At 42.0% G+C, this 27405-nt stretch overlaps 1 protein-coding gene across 15 annotated transcripts in view; it reads left to right on the top strand.

The window, feature by feature from the left end:
• The window catches only part of SLC8A1 (solute carrier family 8 member A1), a 385340-nt gene that overhangs the window by 315718 nt on the left and 42217 nt on the right, over positions 1-27405 (top strand). For 7 of the 15 annotated variants that reach the window (XM_086700455.1, XM_086700451.1, XM_025927473.2 and 4 more), the window contains 7 exons: positions 3044-3150; positions 6292-6312; positions 6750-6767; positions 6878-6892; positions 10779-10847; positions 15652-15782; positions 19945-20044. In XM_086700455.1, coding sequence (XP_086556581.1) covers positions 3044-3150; positions 6292-6312; positions 6750-6767; positions 6878-6892; positions 10779-10847; positions 15652-15782; positions 19945-20044 — 461 coding nt within the window. Of the gene's footprint in view, positions 1-3043; positions 3151-3699; positions 3804-6291; positions 6313-6749; positions 6768-6877; positions 6893-10778; positions 10848-15651; positions 15783-19944; positions 20045-27405 lie in introns of all 15 variants that reach the window. The other 8 variants (XM_086700447.1, XM_086700446.1, XM_086700445.1 and 5 more) reach the window with 8 other exon arrangements.

Below are 27405 nucleotides of genomic sequence, written 5' to 3'. Positions count from 1 at the left end.
CTTTCTCTCTCAAATTATGTTAGTCATTTTCACCTTTGCTACCTTTGCTAGGGGGAGAAGTGAAAGGTGAACATTGGCAATCTCTTCTGATTTTTGCCTCTCTTGGTTTCAAGGGCTAATTCATAAGGATTAACTTTATCCTGCCTCTTTAAATGGACTGAAATGTCCTTCAATAATCAAGTTGCCTATTAATAGTTTTACTATGCAAGAGCACCAAAATCAATTTATAATTTAATGGTTCCTCCTGTCAGGGATACTATTGATGGTATTATTAATGATTTTGAAACAATATGCCATTATGCAAATCCCATCTATTTTAGGTGTCTTTGCCAGGCACCTACAGAGGTACTGTTTTCTTTTTCTTCATCTTTGATTTTCCAGTCTTACAGTTATCAAATCCTGAAACATTTTCTAAGGATTATGGACCTAGTAAATATTGATAATCTAAAGGTAAACTTTCAGTGCTTATTGTATTATACAAATTGTGTGGGATTTTATATTTCTCATACTCCAGAGTATAGAAAATAAAACTGCTACAACAATAGAGGATTAAATTCACAAAGGATATGAAACAATGTTATTTGGTTACTTCCATTCATTTGTGAATGAGTGATCATGTTGCTTTTTGGGTAGAAAACCAGTAGTTTTTTCTTAACAGACTTACCCGGTTAGCCAGGCTACTCCAGTCATCTCTATGGTGCTCTATTTATGCAAATCAAAAAAACGTGGGATTACACATAGGATGGGTTGGGACTGCAAGATGCAGAAAGAGAAGCCAAATGTTTTTAGGTAATATAAGCAAGAGCATTGCAACATAACATTCAGCTTAATGTAGCTGAACTACATTAAGCTACATTCATTCAACTTCATGAAGCTGCCTTGATAAGGCATGTTAGACCATCAAGTCCAGAAGATGGTGGCAGGGCCCTTCTAATGCCCATCAGCACTTTGCCACACTTGGTCTTATGGGTGACTTCTTTAGTGGAATTGTACAACTGCAGTTTATGACTATAAGGCAGGAAGATGGAAATTAATACCCCAAATGCATAACTTCAATGACAAAGAGGATAGACATTTGGCAGGTTTTGCAAAATAAACTTGATTTCACTGATAACATCAAATTCAGTTCTGAAATAAAGAGTTCATGTATCATCATGGCTTACATCTCTTGTGCTCTCTCTAATAATTTTTAACTTTTGGAGATTGAGGAATGATCAGATATCTTAATATAGTCAGGGCAGGCTGATTTTATTATATATTTACACTCTCTCACTCTCTAAGTAAATGGGTCACTTCCAGAAAACAATTCTAGAAGTTAGACAGGAACTGTTCACTGTATACACGTAGTTGGACTTCATCACATTGTTGGTAGTTTTGTAAATACCTAACTACTCTTTAAAAATGATTTAAAAAATAAAAAATAAATAAAAATAAAAATAATTATTGCTTTAGTCATTTACAGATGTTCACCTGGCCTTAGTATTTCAGTCTTTGAGAACACAGCTGAGATAGAAAAGGCCCTGTTATGAACCCCAATTCCTCAGTAATGAGAAATTAGATATGAGCATCATTCAGGGATATTCTTTAGCTGAGGAACAGAGAGCCGGTTATGGGGCTCCAAAGGACCAGATGCAATCATTTGATCTCATTTCCACAATGTTAACCCCAGAAAGTAAGACTAAAGCATTTAGCATTAGGAACTAGGATTTTCAGAAAATTAAAAGCAACTTCTACCTTTATTTAATACTAGGAAAGAACACTGAAGCTCCTTGTCATACATAGGTCTAAATGAAACTTGATGGCTTTGGTCAATAACTAGAAGAAAAAAAAAAGATTATAAACAAAATTTGTTCCAGAAGATCTAGAAAACTCCACTCAAACTAAATAACGTCCATGACATTAAAACTGTGTCTATGTAAATTCATTGTTTCAAAAACTTTAGTCAGAAATGTTCTTGGCCAATGTTACTGGAAAAAAAATTTTTTTCAAGGACAAACAAGTGTTTAGGGGGCTCTGAGTAAGTTGCAATATAGGAAGTGATTAAGCCCTTATTAATTAGAAGGTAACATTAGATTTCTTTTCACAGTCATCAGGCTTATGGGAAATTGACATTTGCATAATATTTGCATTTGTCCTACTGTCTGTCAGTCACTCTCAACCAGAGGACCCTAAGGCTACAAGTGCTAATGGATGGATTACAGGAAGAATTCTTAACTAAATGCCTTGGTGTATTGCTAGAGTTGGAAATAGTATAAATGGTATATTTTGTAAGAGTTGAAATTCAACTTTGGAGGGATAAAAATAACTATAACATCATCGTTCCCCATCCCCCACCTTCCAAAACAGCTATTGGGAGGCCTCAGCTTTCTTCTTTAGAAAGACAAATAAAACATGAACACCTTCCCCTTGAGATCTAGGTGGAAAATCTGACTAACTTGAAGAAGAGTCTGATTCTAGGACATTGGGTGGGGTAACATAAAAGTGTTTGATTTTATTTTGTGATGGTCTTATACATTTATTACTTTAATAAAACTTTATGATAAAAATATTATGTTTGGAAATACAGTAAAGCAGAATGAAGGTAAAAAAATTAAAAAATGACCCATAAGCCAGTCACTCACAGATAACCTCTGTTGATATTTTGATGTGACTTACCTATTTGTTCTAAAGGATTGATTTCCCGGGCACAGCTCAGACAATCCTACGATTAAGGCATTTACTAAGTAAATATTTTTTTTTCTTATTATTGTGATCTGTGTTCTTCTGCTTTTCCTCCTCATGATGCTGATGATAAACCTATTAGTCCTGAGTTCTACGTGTTGCCTAAAATCATTCCATGGCCTTGGGCAGGGGAGCTATGCATTGGGTGACCTCTATAATCTTACAGACCTACCCCACACCCATTCTGGAAGAACAAAGTCACGGAAGGTTCTCTGGAAGTACAGAAGTTTGTCTGGAAGTGCAGCTCGTTAACCTTGCTTTCCTCTTCTCTATGTTCCTTCTCTTTCCCTTGTTCGTCAATTTCTACTCTTCTCTGTTTCAGCAAAACAATATCAGTCAAGGTAATTGATGATGAGGAGTATGAGAAAAACAAGACCTTCTTCCTTGAGATTGGAGAGCCCCGCCTGGTGGAGATGAGTGAGAAGAAAGGTGGGGGAGCTGCTCCAGGGCTGAGCCCAACAGCTTCTTGCTGGCCTGTGCCACCCCTGGATGCCTGCACTCTTCAGACGTGACTCACAACACACACATCCCTCCACCTATGTAACAGGGCATAGATCTCACCCCCGGGGGCCACAGCGGTCCCAACCTGTAGCTCCATCAGCCAATTCTGGCCACTCTGCACGCTGCAGGGCTGAGAAACGAATGTTCAGTGCAGTCAATCAGGCCTCCCATTTCTGGGAAAGATGGTGCTAACGTTTGCCAGGCCAAAATGAAGCCAACTTTCTGATCTCTCTTCCTAAGTTGGGATACTTCCTGACAGCTAAGTGAAGCAGGAAGAAATGGTGTAAGTGGTAAATTGGAAGAAAACGTAACCGGGGCCAGCTGGGAGTAGCCGTGATGCCCTTTTACATACTTCTGGAGGTCCATGTGTTGCCAGTTCAACCTTCATAACATCACAGTAACATGCAGCTTGGTGAACACCTAGCATGAGCGTGTGACGCCAACCATTTGTTTTGCCTTTGTCTTGTGTTCCCACAGGAAGATCATTACCATTAGAATATTTGACCGTGAGGAATATGAGAAAGAGTGCAGTTTCTCCCTTGTGCTTGAGGAACCAAAATGGATAAGAAGAGGAATGACAGGTGTGAGAGTATACAAAGACATACCAGCGAGAAATTGTACTCTTCTCTCTCCGTGTCTCCTACTCTCACACTTAACTCTCTCCTCTTCCTCGGCTCCAAGTACTATCCTTTATTTCCTTGGAAGCTTTAGCAATTTCATCCCCTTCCCTCATTCACAAGTGCACCAAGAAATGCCCCCTCTCTTCAGGAAACGCCCACTTACCTGGATTGAAACGCAGACTTAAGAAATACCGTAAGAGATTTCTGTAAATCAGAAGTGATGATCTAAATGCATGATTTCTGTGTTCAGTTATTCACTATTCAGGGATTGTTCTAAAATGTGGTTCTGACTACCAAATCTCCCCTTGAACATTAGTCATAAAAACTTAGTGATAATGTTTATTAGTAATGACTAATAAGTAATGACTTATAACTAATGCCATTAGTCTAATGGCAACTAATAGGAACTTTTGAGATAATTCAGTAATTAGGCTCCTTTCCACAACCCAGTTTTCAAAAAAATAGATATTTAATAAGAGCAAAGACCCTTGAAGAATACTGTTGTACACATTGTAGCATCCATTTGGCCTAAGATTTTTCATATCATCAAATATGACATTTCCAAGGGACAAGAGGTAGACATGAATTTAGGCCTTGCTTAAGGCCTAGCCAGCCTTATGCTCCAAAATGTTTTGATCCTTATAGAATTGACAGTTTTCTAATATGTATAGTAAAAAGGAAAAATAAATAGCAGTATCCTTAAAGCTAGATTTTTTTTTAGTTGATTTGTACTTACATATTTTTAGAAAATATTTGAACAAAGAAGCCAATTTCTTTGTGCTCTTTGATTTTATATCTATTTCCACGGCCTAGTTTTCATAAGGAAGGACAGGAATTTTATACCACCCTTAAAGATAATATTTTGTTCTGAATTATCACAAGGGCTTCATATAATTACCCTCTACTAGTGGCCATTTTAAAGGGATTATGTAAATGAGCATTCTACACATTAATAGATCTTACTCACTGCATACAAACATGCATGTAGTAGCATAGGAGACGATTGGACCACTTGGTAAGAAATTTATACTTTTACATGTAAGAAAAAAAAATCAAATATAGTCTATTCCTGTATAGACTCAACATTTGGGGGAATTTGATCTCATATTTGTAAGAACTCACAGACTTCAGAGTCCGTCAGAAAAAAAAAAAAAAAAGTATATGTCCTGACTTAATCATGTCCCAAAGGAACATTTTGGGGACTCATTTTAATGCGGTCTATTTAATATGCTCCATAGGCAGTAGGCAGAAGGAAAAGACACTTTAGAAAACTGAGCTGATTTCTTACAAAGATGGGATCAAAAATGCCTCATTAACATACAGGAAAAAAGCACTTACTTCTAAATGTATTCCTCCAAAACACTGTCTTTTATCTAAAGGAAGAGCATCTTAGATACAGCTCTTTCAATTGCCATTTTAGTAAAATATGCCCTCATGTGAAAGCAAATTAAAATTCCTTGATAGCACTATCTGGTTTCGCACCCTTCCAAGTGGATTCTTGTCACTATAAGTGAAATTACTGACTTGTTTTAGAAAGTATCCTCTAATGCCACTACCATTAACAGGAAAACAGGGCTGAAAATGTAATTGTAGCATTCTCCTCCACAACTCCTGAAGTAATTGGTATATGTTTAGCTAGGTAGCTTTCACCAAAATAAAGCGCCACTGTATAGTCTGGGTTTAAAGCGCATAACCTGGAACATAAATCACGGATGTCCCACCCCACCCCACCTCCACCTGCCTTGTCGGTTTCCATGAAGTTACAGGTCCACAAGAAGTAGTGTGATCGTGCACTTATAATATGCATAAGTCATAGATAAGGACACACACATAAGTGCTAATTCCTGGGACTCAAGTTTTGAAGGTTTAAAAAACATAAGCATCCCTTGATGGCCAGTGAATACCAAATAAGTAGAACCTCCAGAGAGGGCTTTACCTTGTGCCAAAGTCTCCGTCAGGCAGGGCAGCCAAAATAGAATTTCCTGAGATGTTCTTTCTATCGTCATTGAACGACGATAGAAATCATACCTGAGATCCTGGATGATTTAAGACTCCCGTATGTTGAGTTCAGTAACTCTCTGGCAATATGTAATGAGGAAGACTCAGTCAAATAAAGTTAAGATTAACTCCGTAAAATATTTCTACTGTGTGTGGTAAACTGGATACGTATAGTATATGTAAACATATACAGTAGAAATGTTTTATGAAGTCCCCAGGTGAACTGTACACATATAATAATCAACCACACACACTTGCAAAAATTAGCGTTGGGATTGTTTATTTGAAAATATTCCCAATGCCACATTTCCTTGGGGTGCACCCATGTTAGCAGTGGCCCCCTACCACTGTAATCAAATCTGCCTGGATTTCTTTCTGCTGATATTCCTCTTACTTTCATTATTCATCTGGTCTCTTATTCTGTGTTTGTCTTTGTCTGTTTCTTTCACAGCCCTGTTACTGAATGAGCTTGGTAAGCATTTCATTTCTTGCATTTCCTTTCCATTTTTCTAAGTTATTTTCCATGAATGTCAGGTGATACAGTACCTTTCTGACTCTTCTGTTATTTCTGTTGGTTTACTAGCCATATTGTTGTGTAGGGCCGCTGGCCTCATTTTTGTGTAGTTCAGATAGTTTATATTCCATTTTTAGTTCAGTGCAGTCTCTTTAAAAACCAGCGGTTGCTTAGGTATGCACAAGAATTAAATTTGTGCACTAAGCCCCGTAATCTTAAAAGAATGAGTAGCGATTAAATCATGTGCAGATGTTTTCAGTTTTTTCTTAACTGTGAATATAATTTGGCAAGTTTCTGTATCTTAGATGGGTGGTCAGGCAGCCAATGTCACTAGTATTTGTTATTTAGATTGTAAGTTAAATAAATTGTAACATTTGTTCTTTTTTCTTTTTTAGGTGGCTTCACAATAACAGGTATGAATTTTTAAAGCTAATGACGTCAATTTTTTTTTTTTTTGCTGTTTTCACCATGTGTTGTTTACATTTTTAAAAATCACTTCTCATTTTTATTTGCTTTTATGAAGGAAAATACCTGTACGGTAAGACAGTTTTTTTTTTTTTAATGTTCTTCATTTTCCCCCAAATGCCCTTAAAAATCAAACCAAAACCACATTTTAGGTAACCTGCGTTAACATTTAGCCGTGGCACATGGTGTGTTCTTGTTGACTTTACACATTTAACGTTTTACACATTAACAACGTGTGTGTTGTGTTCCTGTATATGCACATTTGTATGGAGAACCTGTAATTGTTCACATTTTGATACTGGTCGATTTATAAATGTTCACGTAGCACTGATGATGTGCTGTGTACCCCTGCCAGATGCTCCAGAGTGCCAGAATAAATAAGACAATTGCTGGCCTTAAGGAAACAGAGGGATTGACATCTAGGACTGCTCCATGGCCCAAGTTCAGGCTCCTACTAATACATGATGCCCGGTTAGCAGAGGACAGAGCAGTCCTTTCCCCTCACCCCACAGCACCAATCTGAGCCCCTGTTTGGGGACTTCAGTTTGAGCTTTATAATCATGGCCTCTTCAGGTGCATTACAGAGTGTTCTATAAAAACCCAAACTGCGAGTCAAAAAGTTTAAAACTCTCAAATTCATACTGGTATCCAGCCTGTGTTGATTACACTAAACTATTCCAAACACTCTAAAGCTATTTTCTTGTGTACAGAAGGAAGATGTTTCCTTACGGCATCCTCCCTTTTGACCCTAAGCAATTTCTCACTTTTTCAGAATCATCTATGCAGATTTAGAGAGGGACAGAAATAATAAATGGTAGGTCTGATCTGTGTGAAGGTGAAGGTTGAAGATGTCTCTAAAGGCATCCTAATGGCCATGGCATTTTCAATATGTTGTGCAGATACCAACAGTGGCATTCTTTTTTTCCTGAAATCAGCTGAACCAAAATATTTAAGGGGAGAAATATTTCCAAAAATTTCCATTTTGCAAATGCTATGGTGGGGGAGTTGGGAATTAATTAAACCACTGTTCATATAAACTCATGATCAGGTCGTTCCAATATGATTCTGTCCAAAGTGGAACTTTCTGAATGAGAGCAATTTCACAGGGGGTCTTTGCTCTCTGCTTCTCCTCCCCGGACACGGCATTTAATGATAAAATAATCCACAGACTCTCAGAGACACAGACATTGAAAAGGATAAAAATGCTAAAACAGGACAAGTCCTCACAGAGGGTTTTTAAAATCTGAACCATGTGAAGCTCCCCCCCGCCCCCGTCAAGTCTCCCCAGTTGTGCACTGCTGAAGATGCTGGGTTTGAATCCAAGTGTGGGAATTTGCATTTAGTTTTAAAACTTTTATCTTATTTTTCTCATCCCATGTTTGAACTCACTGAAGGCTTCTTGGAAATACTCTGCTCCTGGCACCCAATAAGTTGGTTGTCCTTGTGAGATTTCAGGGAGGTGGAAATTGGGCAAGGTAGCCTTCATGGATTCTGAAATAATTAGAAATTAAAAAGTCAACCATTGGAGAAATATTGTAGGGTCTAGCAGCACCTTAAGTCCTGTGCAGCCTGATAATGAGATCTTCACTAGAAAATCATTGGCTACATAGTGCCTTGTTAAAATGCATTGATGTATTTAGCTATTTTCCTATTTTCCTGATAATTGACTATGTCAGGATTTTGCTTTTTGGGCCTTCCTTTTGTGTCACTTGAAGCACCCTCCCTTTTAAATATCTAGGTAATAACAGGATCCTAGTTTTCTTTCCCCAGAAATTGTTCATATCATGTTCTAGAATATCTGTCCAGTAATGCCCAACATTTCCTGCCTTGGACACATCTTGCGTTCAAGAGAACAGAATCACTCCTTCCAAAGATTTCTCTCATTTCATGTACTTACTTCATTAAATCTTTCTTAAGGCTTTAATTTGAACTAGAGATTTTCTGTTCTTGCCCCCCTCTTCCCAACACTTGAAATTGATACAGTTAGAACAAGAGAATGTTCCAAAACTCTCTGGGAATCTCCACATTGGCAGGCCCCTCTCACTTTAGATGACCCTTCTTCTCCTGAGCTGGGTCAGAATACCTGGGATCCACATGCTATAGATGCCCTGGGGAAGGTTCTAAAACTTAGGTCTATACAGTGAAAAGCAGCTTTAAGCCTAAAGAACTTTCCTTTGAAGTCACTTTGAGGCTTTGAAGTCAAGGCTTTGAGATGCAAGGGCAGTAGAGAAGAATTAATCTAGCCCTTGGCCTCCGCCTGCAGCTTTTCTGTAGTCTTGTGCAGCTGAGTGTGAAAATCTAAATCTGAAGCAGAATATATGGAAATTGAAAAAGTCATTTGGTTCACAGCCCAATATATTTCAGAGATTTCATTAGTGGTGGACATTAAGTGCTGGAGGTGATTTTGGAATTTGCAAATCTTTATGTGTTGCTCCTAGACCTTGCCTCATTGAAAGGCCCTTGTTGGGACCTATGATCTCATTCTCCCTTGACCTTTATGGCATAAAACATGATAACCTCCTATATGTTATAGCTCATTAGAGTTTGTAATTTGGTATACCATTTAATCTTCAACCTTACAAAGATAATATTGTTCTCACCTATGTGAAGGAAATGAAGGTTGAAAGAGATTAATCAATTGATTAATCAATCTACCCCAAATCACCCATCTGGATTCAGAGCCTGGCCCTCTAATGATGAGTGTTCTAGCACCTTCATTTCCTCCCTTTCAACCTCTTCATTCCTACCTTCATCTTAACCCCTTTGCAATCCAAAGCCCAGCCATGGCTCATAAATGCCATCAGTGTGAATTCCAGTCAAATGAGCAATGAGGGGGACTCATTGCGTGTGCATCACACTGCTTGTGATGTGAAACTAGAGCGCATTAATTTGGATTGTTTAAAAAAAATTAAGTATTCTGGTTCAGTTTGGAAAAGAGAGAGGCATGTGTGATTCCCTAAACAGGCAGCCATAGAGTTGTATATTAAAAGTCAATATACTTCTCTAAAAGTTGCTCTCCCAGTTAGATAATTCTCATAATACAGTAGACTTAACAAGGTACGTGGCTTTTTAAGAAAGCCAAAGTATGAAAATTCTGACATTGTAACACACTTCAATCACTGCAGTACCTAGGGTAGAGGAACCAACCCCCTTCAATTTTAGCTTCGTTTACAGTTGAGGAAACTGAGTCTCAGAGAAGAGAATGCTTTGCCCAAACTTAGATGGCAAGCATTTTGGCAAAAGTTGGCACCAAGTCGATTTCATCAATTCTCAGATCAGTTCTAGGTAGCCCTTGGTAGAAGTCAACGGCAGGTGGATTTGGCAGTTGATTGAGCCAGAAGTTTAACGAAAACCGTAGGCCCAAATAACCCAAGAGTTACTGTGATGATGGTGTACCCTTGCAAAGCCTGCCAGTGGATAAAACATTCTCCTATTCAGACTGCCCAGGAAATAAATAAGCATGTTCCCAGATGCTATGTCACTAGACCCTCAAACAAACCTATGATGTGGATGGAGCAGGTACTATTATCCCCATTTACATGTGGGGAAACTGGGAAATAACCTGCTCAAGGTTATTGGCTATGTCATTGGCACCAGTAGGCTTCAAAACCAGGTTACCTGTCATCACACCAAGTGCTTTCCATTGTTTTGTGAGGCCTCTGGAAGCAGTCACTTGAAGGGCATGGACACTCCACCTCAGACGCTTGCAGGAATCTAGCAGCACCCCCTACTGAGGAGGGTGTGGTTCATTCACATAATCTGGCTTGGCTCCTAGAACACTTACTTCACTTATTTGTTCACTTCTGTGACCTCCATAGGAGTAACTCAATCCCCAAACTAACACTGCTTGGATGTGATGTGTGCATCTGGATGTGATGTTTAGTTTACTAATTCCACAAAGCTCTGGTAGCAAACCAGTGCATCCATTCTGCTGATTTTCTGCCTGTCCTTCTTGCTAGGCCAGCCTGTCTTCCGGAAAGTTCATGCTAGAGAACATCCGATCCCTTCCACTGTAATCACCATTGCAGGTACTCATTGCATCATGGTTCTTGAAAACCACAGTTTAGTTAGCTTGAAGTTAACTGCCTTCAAGTGTTCTTGAAGTCTTTAGACATGAAACAGTTTGGCCCCTGTCCCCTCTAGAACATTGCTAAAGGATACAGTGGCTTCTCTGCAGCTGGGAGTATGGTGGGTCATCAACAATAACACAAGCATATCCACACAGGACAGGATGCATAGTCAAGGGAGCAAATGGACCTGAAGAGAAGACTGACCCCATGGCCTCTCCCTCTCAAGTTTCAACATGTTCCAGATTTCTCGCAAGTCTTGCTTCTCAAAATGGGTCTTTCTTTCCAAGTATAATGAAGTTTCTTTAAAAGCAAGCTGTATTTCTTTCCAGAGCCTGCCTTTCTTGCCTCCAGGCAATGTGATGATAGCCACATACACACTGATGATAATACATCTGTGGGGGGTTCTCTAGAGGGAACATTGCCAAGGTGACCAGAGGACCACGCAGTCATCCCAAATCTACCATAAGCATAGAGCCCAGGCATCGTCTCCAAGTCTCTGGATGAGGACAGGGATATTCATTCCTCAATTATTGCCATCACTGGCTACTGTGGTAGAAACACTTCCTCCTGCCCCAGTAGGACTTTCCTATTCCTCACATCACACTTACCCACTCAATAATCATGATACCCAGACTTGACTGGTGGTTTTATCACAGGCTTGGTTTATGTCTTGTCAATACCAATTTTATGGGGTGCCTGGGTGGCTCAGTCAGTTGAGCATCCAACTTCGGCTCAAGTCATAATCTCACAGTTTGTGGACTTGAGCCCTAAATCAGGCTGTCTGCTGTCAGCACAGAGCCTACTTTGGATCCTCTGTCTCCCCCTCTCTCTGCCTCTCTCAGCTTCGTGCTCTCTCAATCTCTCTCTAAAAAATAAACTCTAAAAAAATACTGATTTTTACAGTGAGTATGAATTACACATTTGATCTTTAAATTGTGTTGGTTGGTTAAGCCTATGATGTTATGTGATTTACTATCAACTTCTCAATTAAATATGGTGAATTTTAAAAGTAATACTTGTATATGTATGCAGAGACAGAGACAGAGAATGAATTCTCTGACAAGCCAAACTAAAACTCCAGTATGTTATCACTGTGCATAAGTAAGGAGGTGAAACTGACTTGGCCAGAGTAAAATGGACTGTGTTTGATCCAGCATTCAAAATGAAAAGGAAAGAAAACAAAAACAAAAACCAACCAAGTGAAAAGGAAACAAATATAATAGACCATCCAAACAAATGATGTTAAACTGTTTCCCCCAACCAATAAAAGATATCTCAAGAGAGGATTTTTTTTTTTTTAAAGAGAGGACACTTTCTTTCCGTCTTTCTGTCTTTCTGTCTGTCTTTCTGTCTTTCTTTCTTTCTTTAATTTTGAGAGAGACAGAGACAGTATGAGCAGCATGAGTATGAGGGGAAGAGAGAGAGAGAGAGAGAGAGAGAATGAAGGAATGAATCCCAAGCAGGCTCCCCACTGTCAGCACAGAGCCTGATACAGGGCTCGAACTCAGGAAACTGTGAGATCATGACCTGAGCCGAAACTGAGAGTTGGACGCTTAGCCGACTGAGCCATCCAGGTATCTCCAAAGAGAGGACACTTTTTTTTTTTTAATTTTTTAATGTTTATTTATTTTTGAGACAGAGAGAGAGACAGAGCATGAACAGGGGAGGGGCAGAGAGAGGGAGACACAGAATCTAAAACGGGCTCCAGGCTCTGAGCTGTCAGCACAGAGCCCAACGCAGGGCTCAAACTCACAGACCGTGAGATCATGACCTGAGCCGAAGTCAGACGCTTAACCGACTGAGCCACCCAGGCACCCCAAGAGAGGACACTTTTTAAAAAAACAGACCAGTATTTGCCAGCATCAAAAATCTGTACCACAGATACTAATTTATCAATATCGTTGCAGAGCAACACCAGGATTTATCTAGTTGCTTCCTTTCCATCACATACAATTCTCTCTTAAATGTTCATGACATTTATTAAGTGCAAATAGCCCTGACCTTTCCATGACATTATGCCTTTGTGCTTGGACATCTGTCTGCCTGGAATGCCCCCTTCTATACCACCTTCTAGCCAACCTTACCACCAACTTCACCTGGCAAGCTGCTCTGCAGGTTCCAAGGCCAATTTCAAATATTTCCTCTTTTCTGAAGGCTTCCCTGACTCCCTTAGACAGAGCAAGCTGCTTCCCCACCCTGATTTCTCAGCCTCACCTCGCTGCATTCTAAGCTCTCCCATCTCTATACCTCACTTCTCACGTGAACAACAAACAGGATCTTTATATGCATATACAGCAAATGTCAGGAACTAGTTACAGATATAATAGCACCAAACTAAGCATTTCATCCTGATCAGAAGGATGGAAAGATGACTAAAAAGGGAATAAATAACCGTTTTTAATCACTGTAATTCAATTTCATTTGCTACCATGTCCATTTGTTCAATGCCATGTTCCAAATAATTTCATTTTGTGGAATGTGGCATTAAACAATGTGACCACATCACCTTTCTTTTGTAATTTCTCCAATTTTCTACATAAAGTGCCTGAGTCCCATTTAAAGCAACTTATCACTTATAAGTAAACTACGGAAAAGGAAGCCATAATAAATATTCTCTCTCCATGGTTTTGCAATTCAAATAATAATCCTGGCTGTTATTCTGGAAAAATAATTTTTATTTGCTGTAAGTCTCTAAGACATCCGTGTTCAGCCAAGGTTTTGAACAAAGACACTAAAAGAACCTACTGCTACGAAAACTACCAATAACATTATCCTGAGTTCAAGGATCAGAAAGCAAGGAATCAAAATACGATTGACTTGAGCACTGGGTAGACTAGACATCACATATCTCAACTAACTACTTCCTTGACTACGTATAAATTTCAAGGACAAATCTGGAGGACACCAGTTGGAACCCTTTGCCTTCTCTTGGGTCATAACTTCCCAAGCCTGCTATAAAAATCTCTACTACTTCTGCAGTTAAAATTAATCTCCTTGCCCCTCTCCTTTGATCTCTTAACATTTAGCACTTTCTGGTCAGTCCAAAATCACTTATTTTTTAGTCTCCGTCTAATTTCCTTGAGGCCCCATAAGGATTGGGGATAGAAAAGCAGATTCTAAAATATTCTTTTAGGAAGACACTATTGAATACATACTAAAGCATTAATATGCTACATCCTGCTTTTGCCTTGGGTTGGTTTTGACACTTGGTATTTAAAATGCTAGCTAGCGGGGCGCCTGGGTGGCACAGTCGGTTGAGCGTCCGACTTCAGCCAGGTCACGATCTCGCGGTCCGTGAGTGCGAGCCCCGCGTCGGGCTCTGGGCTGATGGCTCAGAGCCTGGAGCCTGTTTCCGATTCTGTGTCTCCCTCTCTCTCTGCCCCCCCCCCCGTTCATGCTCTGTCTCTCTCTGTCCCAAAAATAAATAAACGTTGAAAAAAAAAAAAATTTAAAATGCTAGCTAGCAGTATCCCTAGCCCATCTTCTCTGTGCCCTAGCAGTGAGCTGGCCTAGGAACTGGTTCTCTACAAAATTTGCTAGAGCATCAAATGGAACCACCACAGCAGGGCCCTCAGCAGAGGGAAAACTTGTCTTTGGAGGGAATGAGAGGTATGGACTCCTGCAGAAGCTGATGCCTAAATAAACACAAAAGGCAAGAAGACTGGGCTAGAAGTCCCTCCCTTTCTCGTGTTTCCTCAGTCAACAGATTCCTACCACAGGCAGTTTGCCTGGAAAGTTCTAGAAGCAAAGGCATCAGGGCAGAGGTCTTTCCATACCACCCATACGACTCCCTTGGAGATGAGGTACTTTTGACTTGACTCAGGTAGCCTGTCTCGTTCCGGCATCCTGGGCCTGAAGGATAAGGAGGTAGAGTGATTATAGGAATGGTGTTTGCCATGCGCATGGCCTTTTTCAGTCTGAAATTTATCCTAATGACCTTCACATAGCGAGGAGCCAACTGTGAGCTTCCCCTCATTAGTGGACTCTCAAGTCCATTAACATTTTCTTAACACCCACTAGCCTCTCCTGGAGTGTAAGGAACCTGGTGGTTCTGGAAATAATCATGCTCACATGGTGAGTGGTATTAACTCCCAAAGGCTTCACCTTTGCCCCCCGTTTACTTTAAGATGAGCGTGGTCAAGGTCTTCCTAACAAATCTCAACTTTGCACCACAGAGCGGAAGCACGAGGACACAGGCATCGTTGTGAAACACGGAATGGATGGTTTGCTTCTTAACTTGCAACAGGGGCTCTGGCTAAGATCAGAATCTCCCTTCAACCAATTTTTTGGCGCTGGGGCATTTTCTGTTGCCTCTGGAGAGTGGAGAGGAGGAGGCCAGATCCCTCCATCCCTTGTGTCACTCCAGCACTTTTCATTACGGTTCCTTTGGTCACCTGCTAAAGGAATGTATAAAAACAGCCAGGTGAACCAGCATCACAGGGGACAGCTGGGTGATCCCTCAGCACAGACGGCGTGCAGGCAGAGTCTTTCCCAGTGATATGCCCATACAAGCTGCTTTCCTGATCTGCACTTTGGCTCGTGCTCAGGTTGTGGGTCATTTACAGTCACCTGCTGTTAACAGTGATGTGATGTGAAGTGATGACATGCCAGCACTTCTCCCCTCCGGCCTTATGATCTCACCCAAGGGACTTTTAGTAGGTCATTAGGACTTCCTTCCTTCTCGGTTTTCTTGTAGCAGAACCCAGGGATTTCCAAAGAAAATTGAGCACAGGGCTAACTTTCTTGCCCTTCGCTTTCACAGAGGAATGTGATGACAAGCAGCCGCTGACCAGCAAAGAGGAAGAGGAGAGGCGCATTGCAGAAATGGGGCGCCCCATTCTGGGAGAACACACCAAGCTGGAAGTGATCATTGAAGAATCCTACGAATTCAAGGTATGCTCACCGATGCTGCCCACGGGGGAGGCCAGGCCCATCTCGGGACCCAGACTGTCCAGACTGCCGTCAATGTCAGGAACTGGCTCATTAACTGAGAATTTTTTCAGGGCAGAACTAGAATTAGAAAGGTAGGGAACCAAGAGGTCCTGCAAACTGAACAGCATCAGAACCAGGGGCCAGTGGGTGGCATCTGTCACTGCCCAGGGTCAGAGGTGCCCCAAAGGGAGGACTTTGTCTGAGGGGAGAGGAAGGAAGAAGCAAAGGTGGATTCCAAGAGATTGTGATGTGTGGAGGAAACCAAGCTCTATTTGAAGAAGCCAGTGAATCCATTAGAAGCAAACCGTTCACACTGCAGACAGTTAGGAGGCTTTTGTTCTGGAGGGGGAATGGGAAGCTCTCCCTATAAAACATCCACCCCATTGACAAGTTCTCATTTATAATTAGTCCTCCTCTTCAGATCCTAGGACATTTTAGCACAGTCAACATACTAAAGGTATATAGTGCCTGTGACCAGAGAGTTCACAACTGAGCAGATGAAATTGGATTCCTGGTCCTCTGGATGATGAAAAGTCATTTTTCAGAAGTTAAGCAGATGGGCCTTAGGGTGAGCTTAGAATTTTGAGGCGAGGGGCGCCTGGGTGGCGCAGTCGGTTAAGCGTCCGACTTCAGCCAGGTCACGATCTCGCGGTCCGTGAGTTCGAGCCCCGCGTCAGGCTCTGGGCTGATGGCTCAGAGCCTGGAGCCTGTTTCCGATTCTGTGTCTCCCTCTCTCTCTGCCCCTCCCCCGTTCAAGCTCTGTCTCTCTCTGTCCCAAAAATAAATAAAAACGTTGAAAAAAAAAAAAAAAGAATTTTGAGGCTAAACTTGCTGTCCATTTTAGCTGCTCCCTCTGTCCCTACTCTACCTCCCACCCATCTCGTTCACACAGCCCTGACAGCTAAGACCCCAGGAGAGCCACACGCTAATTCTGGAGCGGGACATGAAAAGGAACCTCGTTCTCTGGTTTTCCAGAACTACAAACCCATGGTGCAGCTGCATCTTCCCCAATTATTTTTCAAAAGCAGACTCTGCTCCTATTTGGAAAACCAGAATGAGGATCCCAACAGGGACAATCAGGCCAGGACCTTAGAAGCCTCAGTATTTTATCTCGATGTTTCATAGTAGTGGCCTCTTTTCCTTTAGCTGCATCCATTAATTATTTTTTAAAATTAGTTCACAAACAGAGGTGCCTGAGAGGAGACAGGTAGAAGGGAAAATGTCTTTTTGCAATTGAAGTGAAATTTTTTAAAAAATAAAAAATGCAATTAAACGTTCCCCTTCAGGCTGCTGCAAATCTCTGTTTCTTTCACTCATTCCCATGCAAAGGAACAGGGGTAAACACTGGGACCTGTGCTTTCTTGGCAGACCCCAAGTATCGGAGCTCACCTGTTGTTTGATCTAGAACCTGCGGACTGACACACACATACACAGGTTCCCTGTGATCCCAGGGGTGCAGATACCTCAGACTGTCCATTTCCACGGACCAGTCTGTCCAGATGTAGCCAACCTCACTCTTCCTCATGCCCCCTCTTTTCACCTGGAATCAGAGTGCCTGGTGCCACCTGCTATAACGGAGATTCTACTACTTGGCATTTCTGGGCAAGTTTGCCCTCCATCCCTCCAGGGCTCTCATGGGGAATAATTGTATGGGACAGCCTGCCTTATGGGACAGGCTTTATGGGACAGCCTGTCTCTCCTTTATGGGACAGCCGGCCTTCCCCTTCCATGCACCCAAGACTAGAAAGAGCAGTCACAGAAACTCTGCAGGAAGCATCGGACTGGGTGTGGCAGGGCACGGTCTTCCAGGCGGCAAAGCGTTCTTGGGTCCAAAGCTCTCTCCTGTAACCACTCCAATGACCTGGACGTTTGAAAGCTCCCCAGTCTCTTTACAGAAGTCCACTTGTTCGGGGTTCTTATCTTCCTAGAATAGCTTCCATAGGCTATTTCCTCCCGTCTCCTCAAAGTTCACCAGTAGTTACTATTAAAAGGAAAGGGAGGTTGAGGGCATGTTCCTGAAGTGCCCTCGAATATCAATATGATATTATTCTTTTAAGAAATTTATTTTTCTAGGTCCATAGCTGTTTTTAAAGAACCTATTCAGAGCTCTTAGAACTATATGAGAGACTCGAATCTGGGTGGTACCTCACAATGTCCCACTCTGCGTTTGCCCGCTGGGTTCCTGTTTACTATTTTGTGACTAAGGGTTTGGCTTCCTGACACCCACTGCTGATGGTGAGGCTATGACAATAGCCTACAGGTCCAGTGCAGTGAGAGTTCAAATTCATCTTACTTAGTGTCCCCTCTTCCCGTGGATCAAGGGAGGACACGTATGCAAATTAAGCCCTCGGAGGAACCAGGCTGTCCCATAGTCCCCCAGAGTCAACATGAACCAAAGTTTACAATCTACCCTGGGTTTTTCATACACATAAATTTTAACTTTCATTTATTTTAAAACTTTGTTCTTTAGAGATGTTTCTTGAGGCAACTCTGTGTGTTTAACTATTACAGCAGTTTATCTCTTTAACTGTTTATCTCCCAGGTGATGGGATTCTCTGCCTTGGCATCAGAACAGAGGGCTCCTTTGGCAAGACCTTCCCCAAGTTTCCATTACAGTTAGGAAAAATCAAAGTCATTTCTTGTCATATCCTGCACAGAACTGTGAGTTGGCACCAGCCAAGACACTCAGTGTGCTTGATAAAATGGGGCTGAGTCCAGAGAGAAAAGACATGCCTGTCCTGTGCCTGAAGATACTGTGGCCAAGAGCAGTGACGGTTACAGCGGTTATCAGCGGTGCTAGCAGTTCTAGACACAAGGCTAGGGCGGAAAGGTCACCACCCTAAGGAAAACATCTAGCAAGGAATGATGTTGAAAATACAGAGTGGGCCAGTTGGAGGTGGGCCCTTTCATGCTTATTATCATCTCCATGTTCGGATGACTCTCGTTGAACTAACACACTTGACGTTCCGACTGAGCTTTGGCCTTCTGTACAGGCTGCTCAGATCACATTTTCTTCACTCCCAGTTGGCTGAGAACTTGCTCGCTCTCTCTCTCCCAAGCCATAGTCAGTTGACATGCATTGCATTAAACGTGTATAGATGTTGACCCGAGACAAATAATATGTGTTTTCTGCCTCTTTGCAATTAGTGGGGATTCGAGGATGCTCTGACAGTAAGTGTGGATATGTGTGGTAGACTAGTCCACGCGATAGTCTCTCTGGGCAGGGTACCCTCATGTCCTGGGAGTGACCCTTCTCCCTGTAGTCGCTATGATTGGTGGTAGTGCTTTGGGTGTATCTGCCTGCTTGGTTCTCCTGTGATTGTTTGGCTGTTGTTGTTGTTACCTTAAGTGACATTTAGAAAGTTAGAGGGTGCTCACTGTAGAAAGCCAAGTGCTTAAAAAGAAGTCTAAGAGAGAAAAAGAAGTCTAAAGAGAAAAGTAACAGAGAGGGAAATCTAGTGCAACATCAATTGCAATGTGCCCTAAACCATATGAATTAAACTTCTCTTGTCTCGCCTTTTCTTGTTTGCAACAGAAGTAGCGTTAGAGTGGCTTCTCTAACAGCCGCCAGGCTGACAAAATCAGTAGCCACAGAAAAATCCATTTATTGATGATCCTGCAGCAGAATTCTTGGGGCTCTGCTCTCTGGCTGCATTTCATTGATAAACCAAAGCACAATAATAACAGTTTTTAGTTCCATAATCTATCTGCCAATTCCAGCTATTCAGAAACGTGTAATGCTGAGCAGGCCATATACTAATTCAGTTATAGACAGGATGCCACAGTTGAAGCCAGGAAAGAAGCAAGTTCATGAAGCATTCAAGGGGAAGGGATGGGCTTCTGCAACGTCTGCTCTTCTAAACACTGAGGCCATTCTTCACTGGCCATTAGGCAGTGAAAGAGGCTCGAATTTGCTATGAAGCAATTTATATTTCCGAATGGTTCCAGCCAAGGGCTATGCTCGTTTGCATAATCATAACAGTGTTTGATGTCAATACTGTTGTTCTGAGCCTAACATCCCCTACCCTTCGTAGAACTCTGGGGTTTCAAAATCACCAAGGTCTTAGATTTCCCAAGGCTTTAACCAACCCAACAGTTATCTTATTCTTTCCAACCCTTCTAGAGTACCGTGGACAAACTTATTAAGAAGACAAACTTAGCCCTTGTGGTTGGGACAAACAGCTGGAGAGAGCAGTTTATCGAAGCTATCACTGTCAGCGCTGGTGAGTACCTTTCTCTGCATGCTGTAAATGACAACGGCCCACACTGAGCTTGCTTTTCCTACTGGGACCACTTGGTCTATGTCAAAGCACCAACGACCTTCCAGGGTAAAATTAAAAGAGGAATAAATGTTTTGGTAGCATACCTGCACATTTCAGAGACTGCCTTGGAGTTTCTAGATGAAGCACACGTCTTCAAACATGGCATTCTTCTCCATCTACACTGTGTCTTTCTTTCTGGAAATAGACAAGATAAACGTAAAGGCGTTTAAGGCTTTTGTGTCTCTAATTCACAGACAGCCAATCATGAGTCTTTGTCCGGAAATTTCCCTGAAGCAGGAGAAGTGGCCAAATGAAGGTCACTAAGGAAGGGGCAAAATGCTAGGTGGGAGAAGGTGACATTAAGACACTTTATCACTACCATCTGTATCATTTTACACTCTCTTCAACCGTGTCTAACAGATCAGCGTTTGCACTGGCTCTAGAAGTGCAAAGGAAAATCCTACCAAAACGAAGTTGTTTTCAAACTCAAGGAGTCAGAGACCCGAGGGAATTAAATATAGAAAGAAAGGTCTTTTTCTTGGCTTCTCAAACCTTGTCCACTGTCTGTATGATCGTATAAAGACAGAGGAAAGCCCCTCTCAAAGATGCATGAAAGCAACACCATTGTGGGATTTCCCCCCTTAATCCTTCCGTTCCATCTTGACTGGTTCTTTCTCTTTAGCACTCCCCACAGGTCCATCTTCTACTGTTGCAGCTATTGAACAAGACTAGAATGTTCTAAATAGTGATTCCCACTGAAAAGTATGGAACCAACATCACTGGCCGTTAGGTCGTGACTGCTAACACAACCCCCTCTTTCCAATCTGCCGTAGAATAATCTGACAGATGCACCGAAGTGGGAACAGAGGGTGGTAGGATTTTTGTGCCTCTTTGTTATTAATGCTGTTTATAATCACACTTTGGTTTCTTGCAATTGAGTAAATAAAGGAAACTTATGAACCTTAAATAATGGGAAATTGCTTGGAGAGCAGATTTGGAATTTACATGCAAATTCTCCTCGGGGGAGGGGAAAACTCCCTGTGTTAGCCCCTTGGGGCTGCCTTTACCAAGTACCAGAGACTGGGTGTCTTACAAACAAGCTCACAGTTCAAGAGGCTGAGAAATCCAAGATCAAGGCACTGGCAGATTTGGTGTCTGGTAAGACCTTGCTTCCTGGTTCACAGACAGGAACTTCTGTCTTCTGACTTGTCCTCACATTGAGGAACAGGCAAGAGAGCTCTCTGGGATCTTTTTTATTTTTTATTGTTTTTTAAGTTTACTTATTTATTTTGAGAGAGAGAGAGAGAGAGAGAGAGGGAGAGAGAGAGAGAGAGATCAAGCAAGTGAGGGGCAGAGAGAGGGAGAGAGAGAGAATCCCAAGCAGCCTCTGCACCATCAGCACAGAGCCCGTTGCAGGGTTCAAACTCATGAACCATGAGATCTTGACCTGAGCCAAAATCAGGAGTCAGACGCTTAACCGACTGAGTCACCCAGGCACCCCTGGGGTCCTTTTTATAAGGGCTTTATCCTCATGGCCTAATCACTTCCGAAAGGCGCCACATCCTAATACCATCATATTGGGGATTAGGTTTCAACATATGAATTTGGGGGTGGGGGGCACAGTCTACAGTACTCGCTCACTATGTCTTATGTTTTCCTTTAAACCAAACATTAGTATCTGAGGCATGAGCTTTATACTCCCTCTTCACAGAGTCAAAAACTAAAAGGACAAAAATGCTTGAACAAGAAGTTGCTGATGAGACCAGTTGAAAACATTAAAAATAATGAAATTATTTTAGGGGCTATGTTACAGCAGAATTGAAACGTTAAAAACATTAAAAGTAGCGTAAACTTTAATGAACCATTCCCAATGGTTCACCGGTCTCCTTTGGCTGCAGACATATGAGCATTTATATAATGGTCACAAGCTGGACATCATTAATTCATTTTTCTACATGTCCATCGTTGTTCTTGGTGGAAGAGATAGGACAGCACAGGAAACAGACAAATACCCCAGCCCAAGTGGAGCTTATATTCTACCCAAGGAGGCAGCAAATAAGGCAAACAAAATCAAGTGTGTGTATGACGATGAGCTGATCATGGAGAGCAACAAAGCTGTGGAGAGAGATGAGAAATATACGTGAGGCTGCACTCGACTGTGGCCAAGAAGACACCATCAATAGACACATTAGCCATGCATTTTCTTTTCGAGCAGTGGAGTGGGTTTGTGTTCGTTTATTCACACATTTTTGTAATTCACAGGGACCAGCACACACATTTAATGGCCAGTCCTTCACAGTGGCAAAAGGGCAGCTTAGAACGGTGAGAGAGATTTTGCCACACACAAGACCAAAGTTGTGATCCTGGTCAGAATAGGTATACAGCGAACCAACTATAAAGACGCTAATGCTTCCTTACTTTCAAGGGGCATATTTGGTTTGCAAACACTTTCATTTATAACGTTGAATTAAATCCTCTCAAAATCGTATGTAAGAGGTATTACGATTACCCTGATCTTCTAGAATCTGAGCCTTGGTGAGGCAATATGTCTTTGGAACAATGCTCAGAACCCCAGTCTTCCAAATGCTAGTCCAGTGGGCTCTCTACTACCCTTAAGAAAGAGAAGTTTCAAAATGAGTCAAATTGCTCCCTCTGCACCTCTGTCTGCTTGAGGGACTCTGGTTTTGTCCCCTCTCTTGGTGCCATGGTTTCAGCACTCTCATGATGGGACCGACTCCTGCCCAGATCCTTTGAACTGTTGTTAATGAATGAAATACAAAACCTCTCGAGTGTTCTTATTTGTCATGCAGCATGTTGTGTTTTATGTTACTAAATGACTGCTTGGGAATAACACAAAATTGCTCAGACATTTGCAGGCCGCTGGGTAAATTGACCTTATTTACAATTTTGAGACAAAATATCAGAAAAGCAAACCCATATTTTTTAAGCACTAAATTATTAGAAGGGCAGTTAGAAAGCTCAATATTTGTCATTATGATTAAATTTAAGTGTCTAAAGAATGTTAATGTTCTTTGGTTGTTAAATGGACAATAAAATTTGTAAAGCGGTATTGAAAACAGACTTTCATTGGATTTTAAGATTTCATTGCAAAAGAGTTGAGAATCAGAACCGTTTGCCTTATTAAAATATTAAATTGCTGTTAAACGGCTCTACTGAGACGCTTTTTCCTATGCAATTTTCTGTGCAAAATTGAGTCTATCTATCTTGCCAAACAAATAATAATTTTGGAAATAGGATTTTACTTCTGTTTCTCACTGATTATGTTTAAATTAGTTTCGAGGTAACCCCCCGGCAGTCTTTTTGTTCCCCTGCTTTTCCTTAACTTCAGTTCCTGGGCTCAATACCTCGGCTTCCCATAACCTTACTGTTTCTGGGAACCAAGTTCTTAGAGTCTAACAGTTGAAGAGTTCAAGGATTCATAAGACTCCAGAGATGAGGTAGGGTCTAGACAGTCTCGTCCCCGTGGTGGTCCTTCTGTCGCCTCCTGGGTGGGATACCAGGAGCAGTAGCATGAAGCAGTTAAGCGACCGTCGGGTGCTTCTAAGATGTGTCAGCAGACAGATGCTCTTCGACGAGAGGCTAGCACTCACTGCCATGTCCAGTATGAACTGTCCCCATGTCCTCCTTCCCAGTGCCTCCATCCAGGCAGAATGGAGGGCCGACCTTAAGAAAATGTGTACCAGCTGGGATATAGAGGAGAAACGGTTAGGTCAAGGAAGATGGCAGACTCCATCTGGGTGAAGAGAACCAGATGCCAGTGCCCCAACTCCACAACCACCATATTGTTGTTCTTCGCAGCAGTCCTGGGCCATGGTGAGGTGAAGGAGAGTGGTTGCAAGCCTGGCTTTGGAGTCAGATGTGGATCTGTGTCCCAGATCTCCAGAAATTCTCTGGGTGATTCTGGACAGATTACCTCCCCTCTAAATCTCTGTTCCCTCAAACGTAAAGCAGAGATAACTAGTCCTCACCTATGGAGTTGCTATAAGGATTAGTCAAGGCAATTCATCTTTTCATGAGGGCTGTTTCTACACTTAGATAACAGAGTCGGTTGTTTGGGAGACAAATCTTGTTGAAGAGTCTCCAACATAACCAAATTTTGTGTGAATACAGTCGATTCAGTTTAATTGCTAAAATGGCGAAGTGACTAAAAACCACTGTCCTTTTGTAGTGAGTATCAGGCACACCACTGAATAGGTAAAAAACTGAGATTCAGAAAAGCAACAGAACTTGCTCAAGAAGCAAGGCTGGTAAATGGCAGCGCCACAGCCCAGGATTCTCTCCAGTGTGAAGGGTTCACTCACTCGCTGTACCTGGGGACTGAGTCTGTGCCCGTGCACACACACACGGATACACGTATGGAACACACATCTGGTAGGGGATATCTGATATGCACAGACATGCACGTGTGTGCACATGCACACACAGGGACGCGCAGACGTGTGCACACACAGATACGCACAACGCGTACAGACACGCACGTGTATCTTACACAGCAAGTATCTTTCGTCATTTGGATAATTGAGCCCAGCTTAAAATATGAAGGGTTTTTTTCCCTTTAATATTCGTTAAGTCTCCCCAAGCCTAGTTTATAGGCCCATAGGGAGGATACACCAGCCAGTTCCCCAAACAAGAAGTATGTTTGCCTACATGCATCCATAGACTTCTCCTGCCTCGTAATTTGTGACCTTCTTTAAAGAAAGTCAACACACTGCCCTCTCTCTTATCTGGTAATTTTGGGGATCCGGCACTAGGGATTTTTCCGGAATTCTTTTACTACTTTTGACATAGAGTTTGCATATCCGACATAGTATCTGCTGGCATCCTCATAACAAAGGAACACTCCAAGGCGGCAGAAGAAAAAAAAAAAAAATCCTTCTTGTGGTCTCGGTTCTGTATCTTATCAGCTGTAAAACCTTGACAAAGTATTTAACCTTTCTGAATTTTCGTTTCAGCAGCAATGGAATGAGAGGGTTGGACTAGGCAAGTTCTAAGAAAGACCCCATCCAGTATTGAAATTTGGGAGTTCTGTTAGCAGACGGCATAGTGTTAGAGTACCCCTGACAGCATTGTGTTTCACGGCCCACCTGATTTCGGCAATGGAAACCTCTATTCTTCCCACCCACCCGGCTTGCTTAAGTTAGCTCTTCTGCACAGTAACAGTATACGGTCCACACCCATTCTCCCAAAAGGAAAGGGACGGGAAGATAGTCTTTAAAGTGTAGCCTCAAAGAATCTAAGTGAGATGATGCTTTGAAAGTGCTGAATTTTCTTCCTGCTCCTTAATGGGAAATCAGAAATGTCTGTGAAATCTGTAGGACAGACATTCAAAACTCGGCCAGGCTGGTGGATGCGGCTGGCCTGTCCACACTCACTCCACTTCACAGTAGACTACAACCAGAGACCCGACTTCAGCTACAGAAGGAGGGCATGCTCTCCCAATGCCTACCAAGCCAGTGTGGAAACTAGTTCGGGTTTGGGGGACGCTTCGTCATCAACTCATCATCCATGCATGCTATGTGGAGAAATAAGTGTTCTCAATTAAATTGAATTACTTCATAGCAAAAACTGTCAACTCTGGTGCCCCAGACAGTAATTCACTTGAAAATACTGTCAACTTGACGACAGACCCACTCCATAGGCCTAAATGAAAATAATAAAAATGGTGCCTCAAGTGGGCATGGGATTGCCATGCAATCTGGTCTAAGCAGGAATCATGCTAGCATCTCTCCTATTACTGAGCACCGTTAAGGAAGAGGCACTCTCATTACTTAATGTGTTAACCCTGGGTCATTTGAAAATCCCATTTAAGCAGTTTAAAAAAATGCTGCTGGGTCAAGTTTGGCGCAGCCTCAGCATAACTATAAGACAATCAGGAGGGAAGGAGGGAGGGAGGGAGGGAGGGAGGGAGGAAGGAAGGGAGGGAGGGAGGGAGGGAGGGAGGGAGGGAGGAAGGAAGGAAGGAAGGAAGGAAGGAAGGAAGGAAGGAAGGGCTGGCAAAGTAGAGGGAGAAGGTGCTAGAGACTGGGAGTTTCCATTTTGCCCTGTTTCTTGTGTGACTATACAGATTCTTAATTATCCTTTACCTACAAATGATAAGCTGACTTTTTCATTTAATGAACAAGGGTGTGCTGGTTTCATGAGAAATAGGCACAACAGCCTATACCTCTGTATGAAATTGTGGCTCACATCTGCTTAAACAATATTACCATTTATTGGTTGTCTTCTACATGGCCGATGCCCTCTATTATTTCTAATCCTCACAGCTATACCTTAAGTATTTTTTTTTCATGAGCTTACAGTCCTGAGGTTGCTTCTATAACGTGTTTCATTAGGGTCACACAACTAGCAAGTGGCCAGCTAGAATAGGAAGCCCCATTGTTTTGAGTTCAAAGTTGATAAGCTTTCAGTGAAACCCTGGTGTCCCTCCCACAATTTTTAAAAAAGTTTTTAAGGTTTATTTGAGAGAGAGAGAGAGAGAGAAGGAGGGGCAGAGAGAGAATGGAAGAGAAAGAATCCCAAGCAGGCTCCACACTATCAGCGAAGAGTCCAATGCAGGGCTCGATCTCCCCAACTGTGAGCTGAAATCAAGAGTTGGATGTTTAACTGGCTGAGCCACCTAGATGCCCTGTCCCTCCTACAGTTTTCATTCAGGTCTTAAGTGGCTAGATTTCAAATGAGTTAATGCAAGAGAAAGGGACAAAGTTGACGAGTCCTTTACTCTTGGTTACGCACAGCGAGTGAAGTGTTTAGAAATGAGTCTGCAAGCACTGGACAGAGGCACAGAAAGACCAGAAAGAATACCAGGTGCGGAAATAGACAGGTTCAGTCACTGCAAGGCTAATCCCATCATGAGGAACCCAGAGGGCTTCCACATTCTTTTTGTGATCTTGGAATTGTATTTATATCTCCTGCTAGAAATCATGTCAGGTCTTCAGAAACAAAACAGAATCAATGCCCATTCTTTTTTTCGAGCTCCTGCTGTTTCCCAGTGGTATGATCAGCAATTCAGGCAGGTTTTTCATGCTCTGCACCACCAGCATGCTTGAACTAATAGGAAGAACGATTATTTTAAACTCTAACAGGAGATGTGAACAACACTGTTGCCCTCCAACTTGGTTCTCGTTCCTTCTTCTAGTATACAGCTAAAATATTCACGTGCATTGCGATAGTGCACGTAACATGGGTGACAGCATTTCATGTAAAAATCGTCCACTGGAATCTCTGGCTTATCTGGAGACTTGAGTTCAAATGATCAAAGAGCCGCCGACTAGTTGGACGGCTCTAGACAAATCTTCTAACGT

The sequence above is a fragment of the Puma concolor genome, chromosome A3, assembly GCF_028749965.1.
Source record: "Puma concolor isolate L17-30 chromosome A3, mPumCon1.1.hap2, whole genome shotgun sequence".
Taxonomy (NCBI): domain Eukaryota; kingdom Metazoa; phylum Chordata; class Mammalia; order Carnivora; family Felidae; genus Puma; species Puma concolor.
This window is presented reverse-complemented; position numbering and strand designations above follow the sequence as displayed.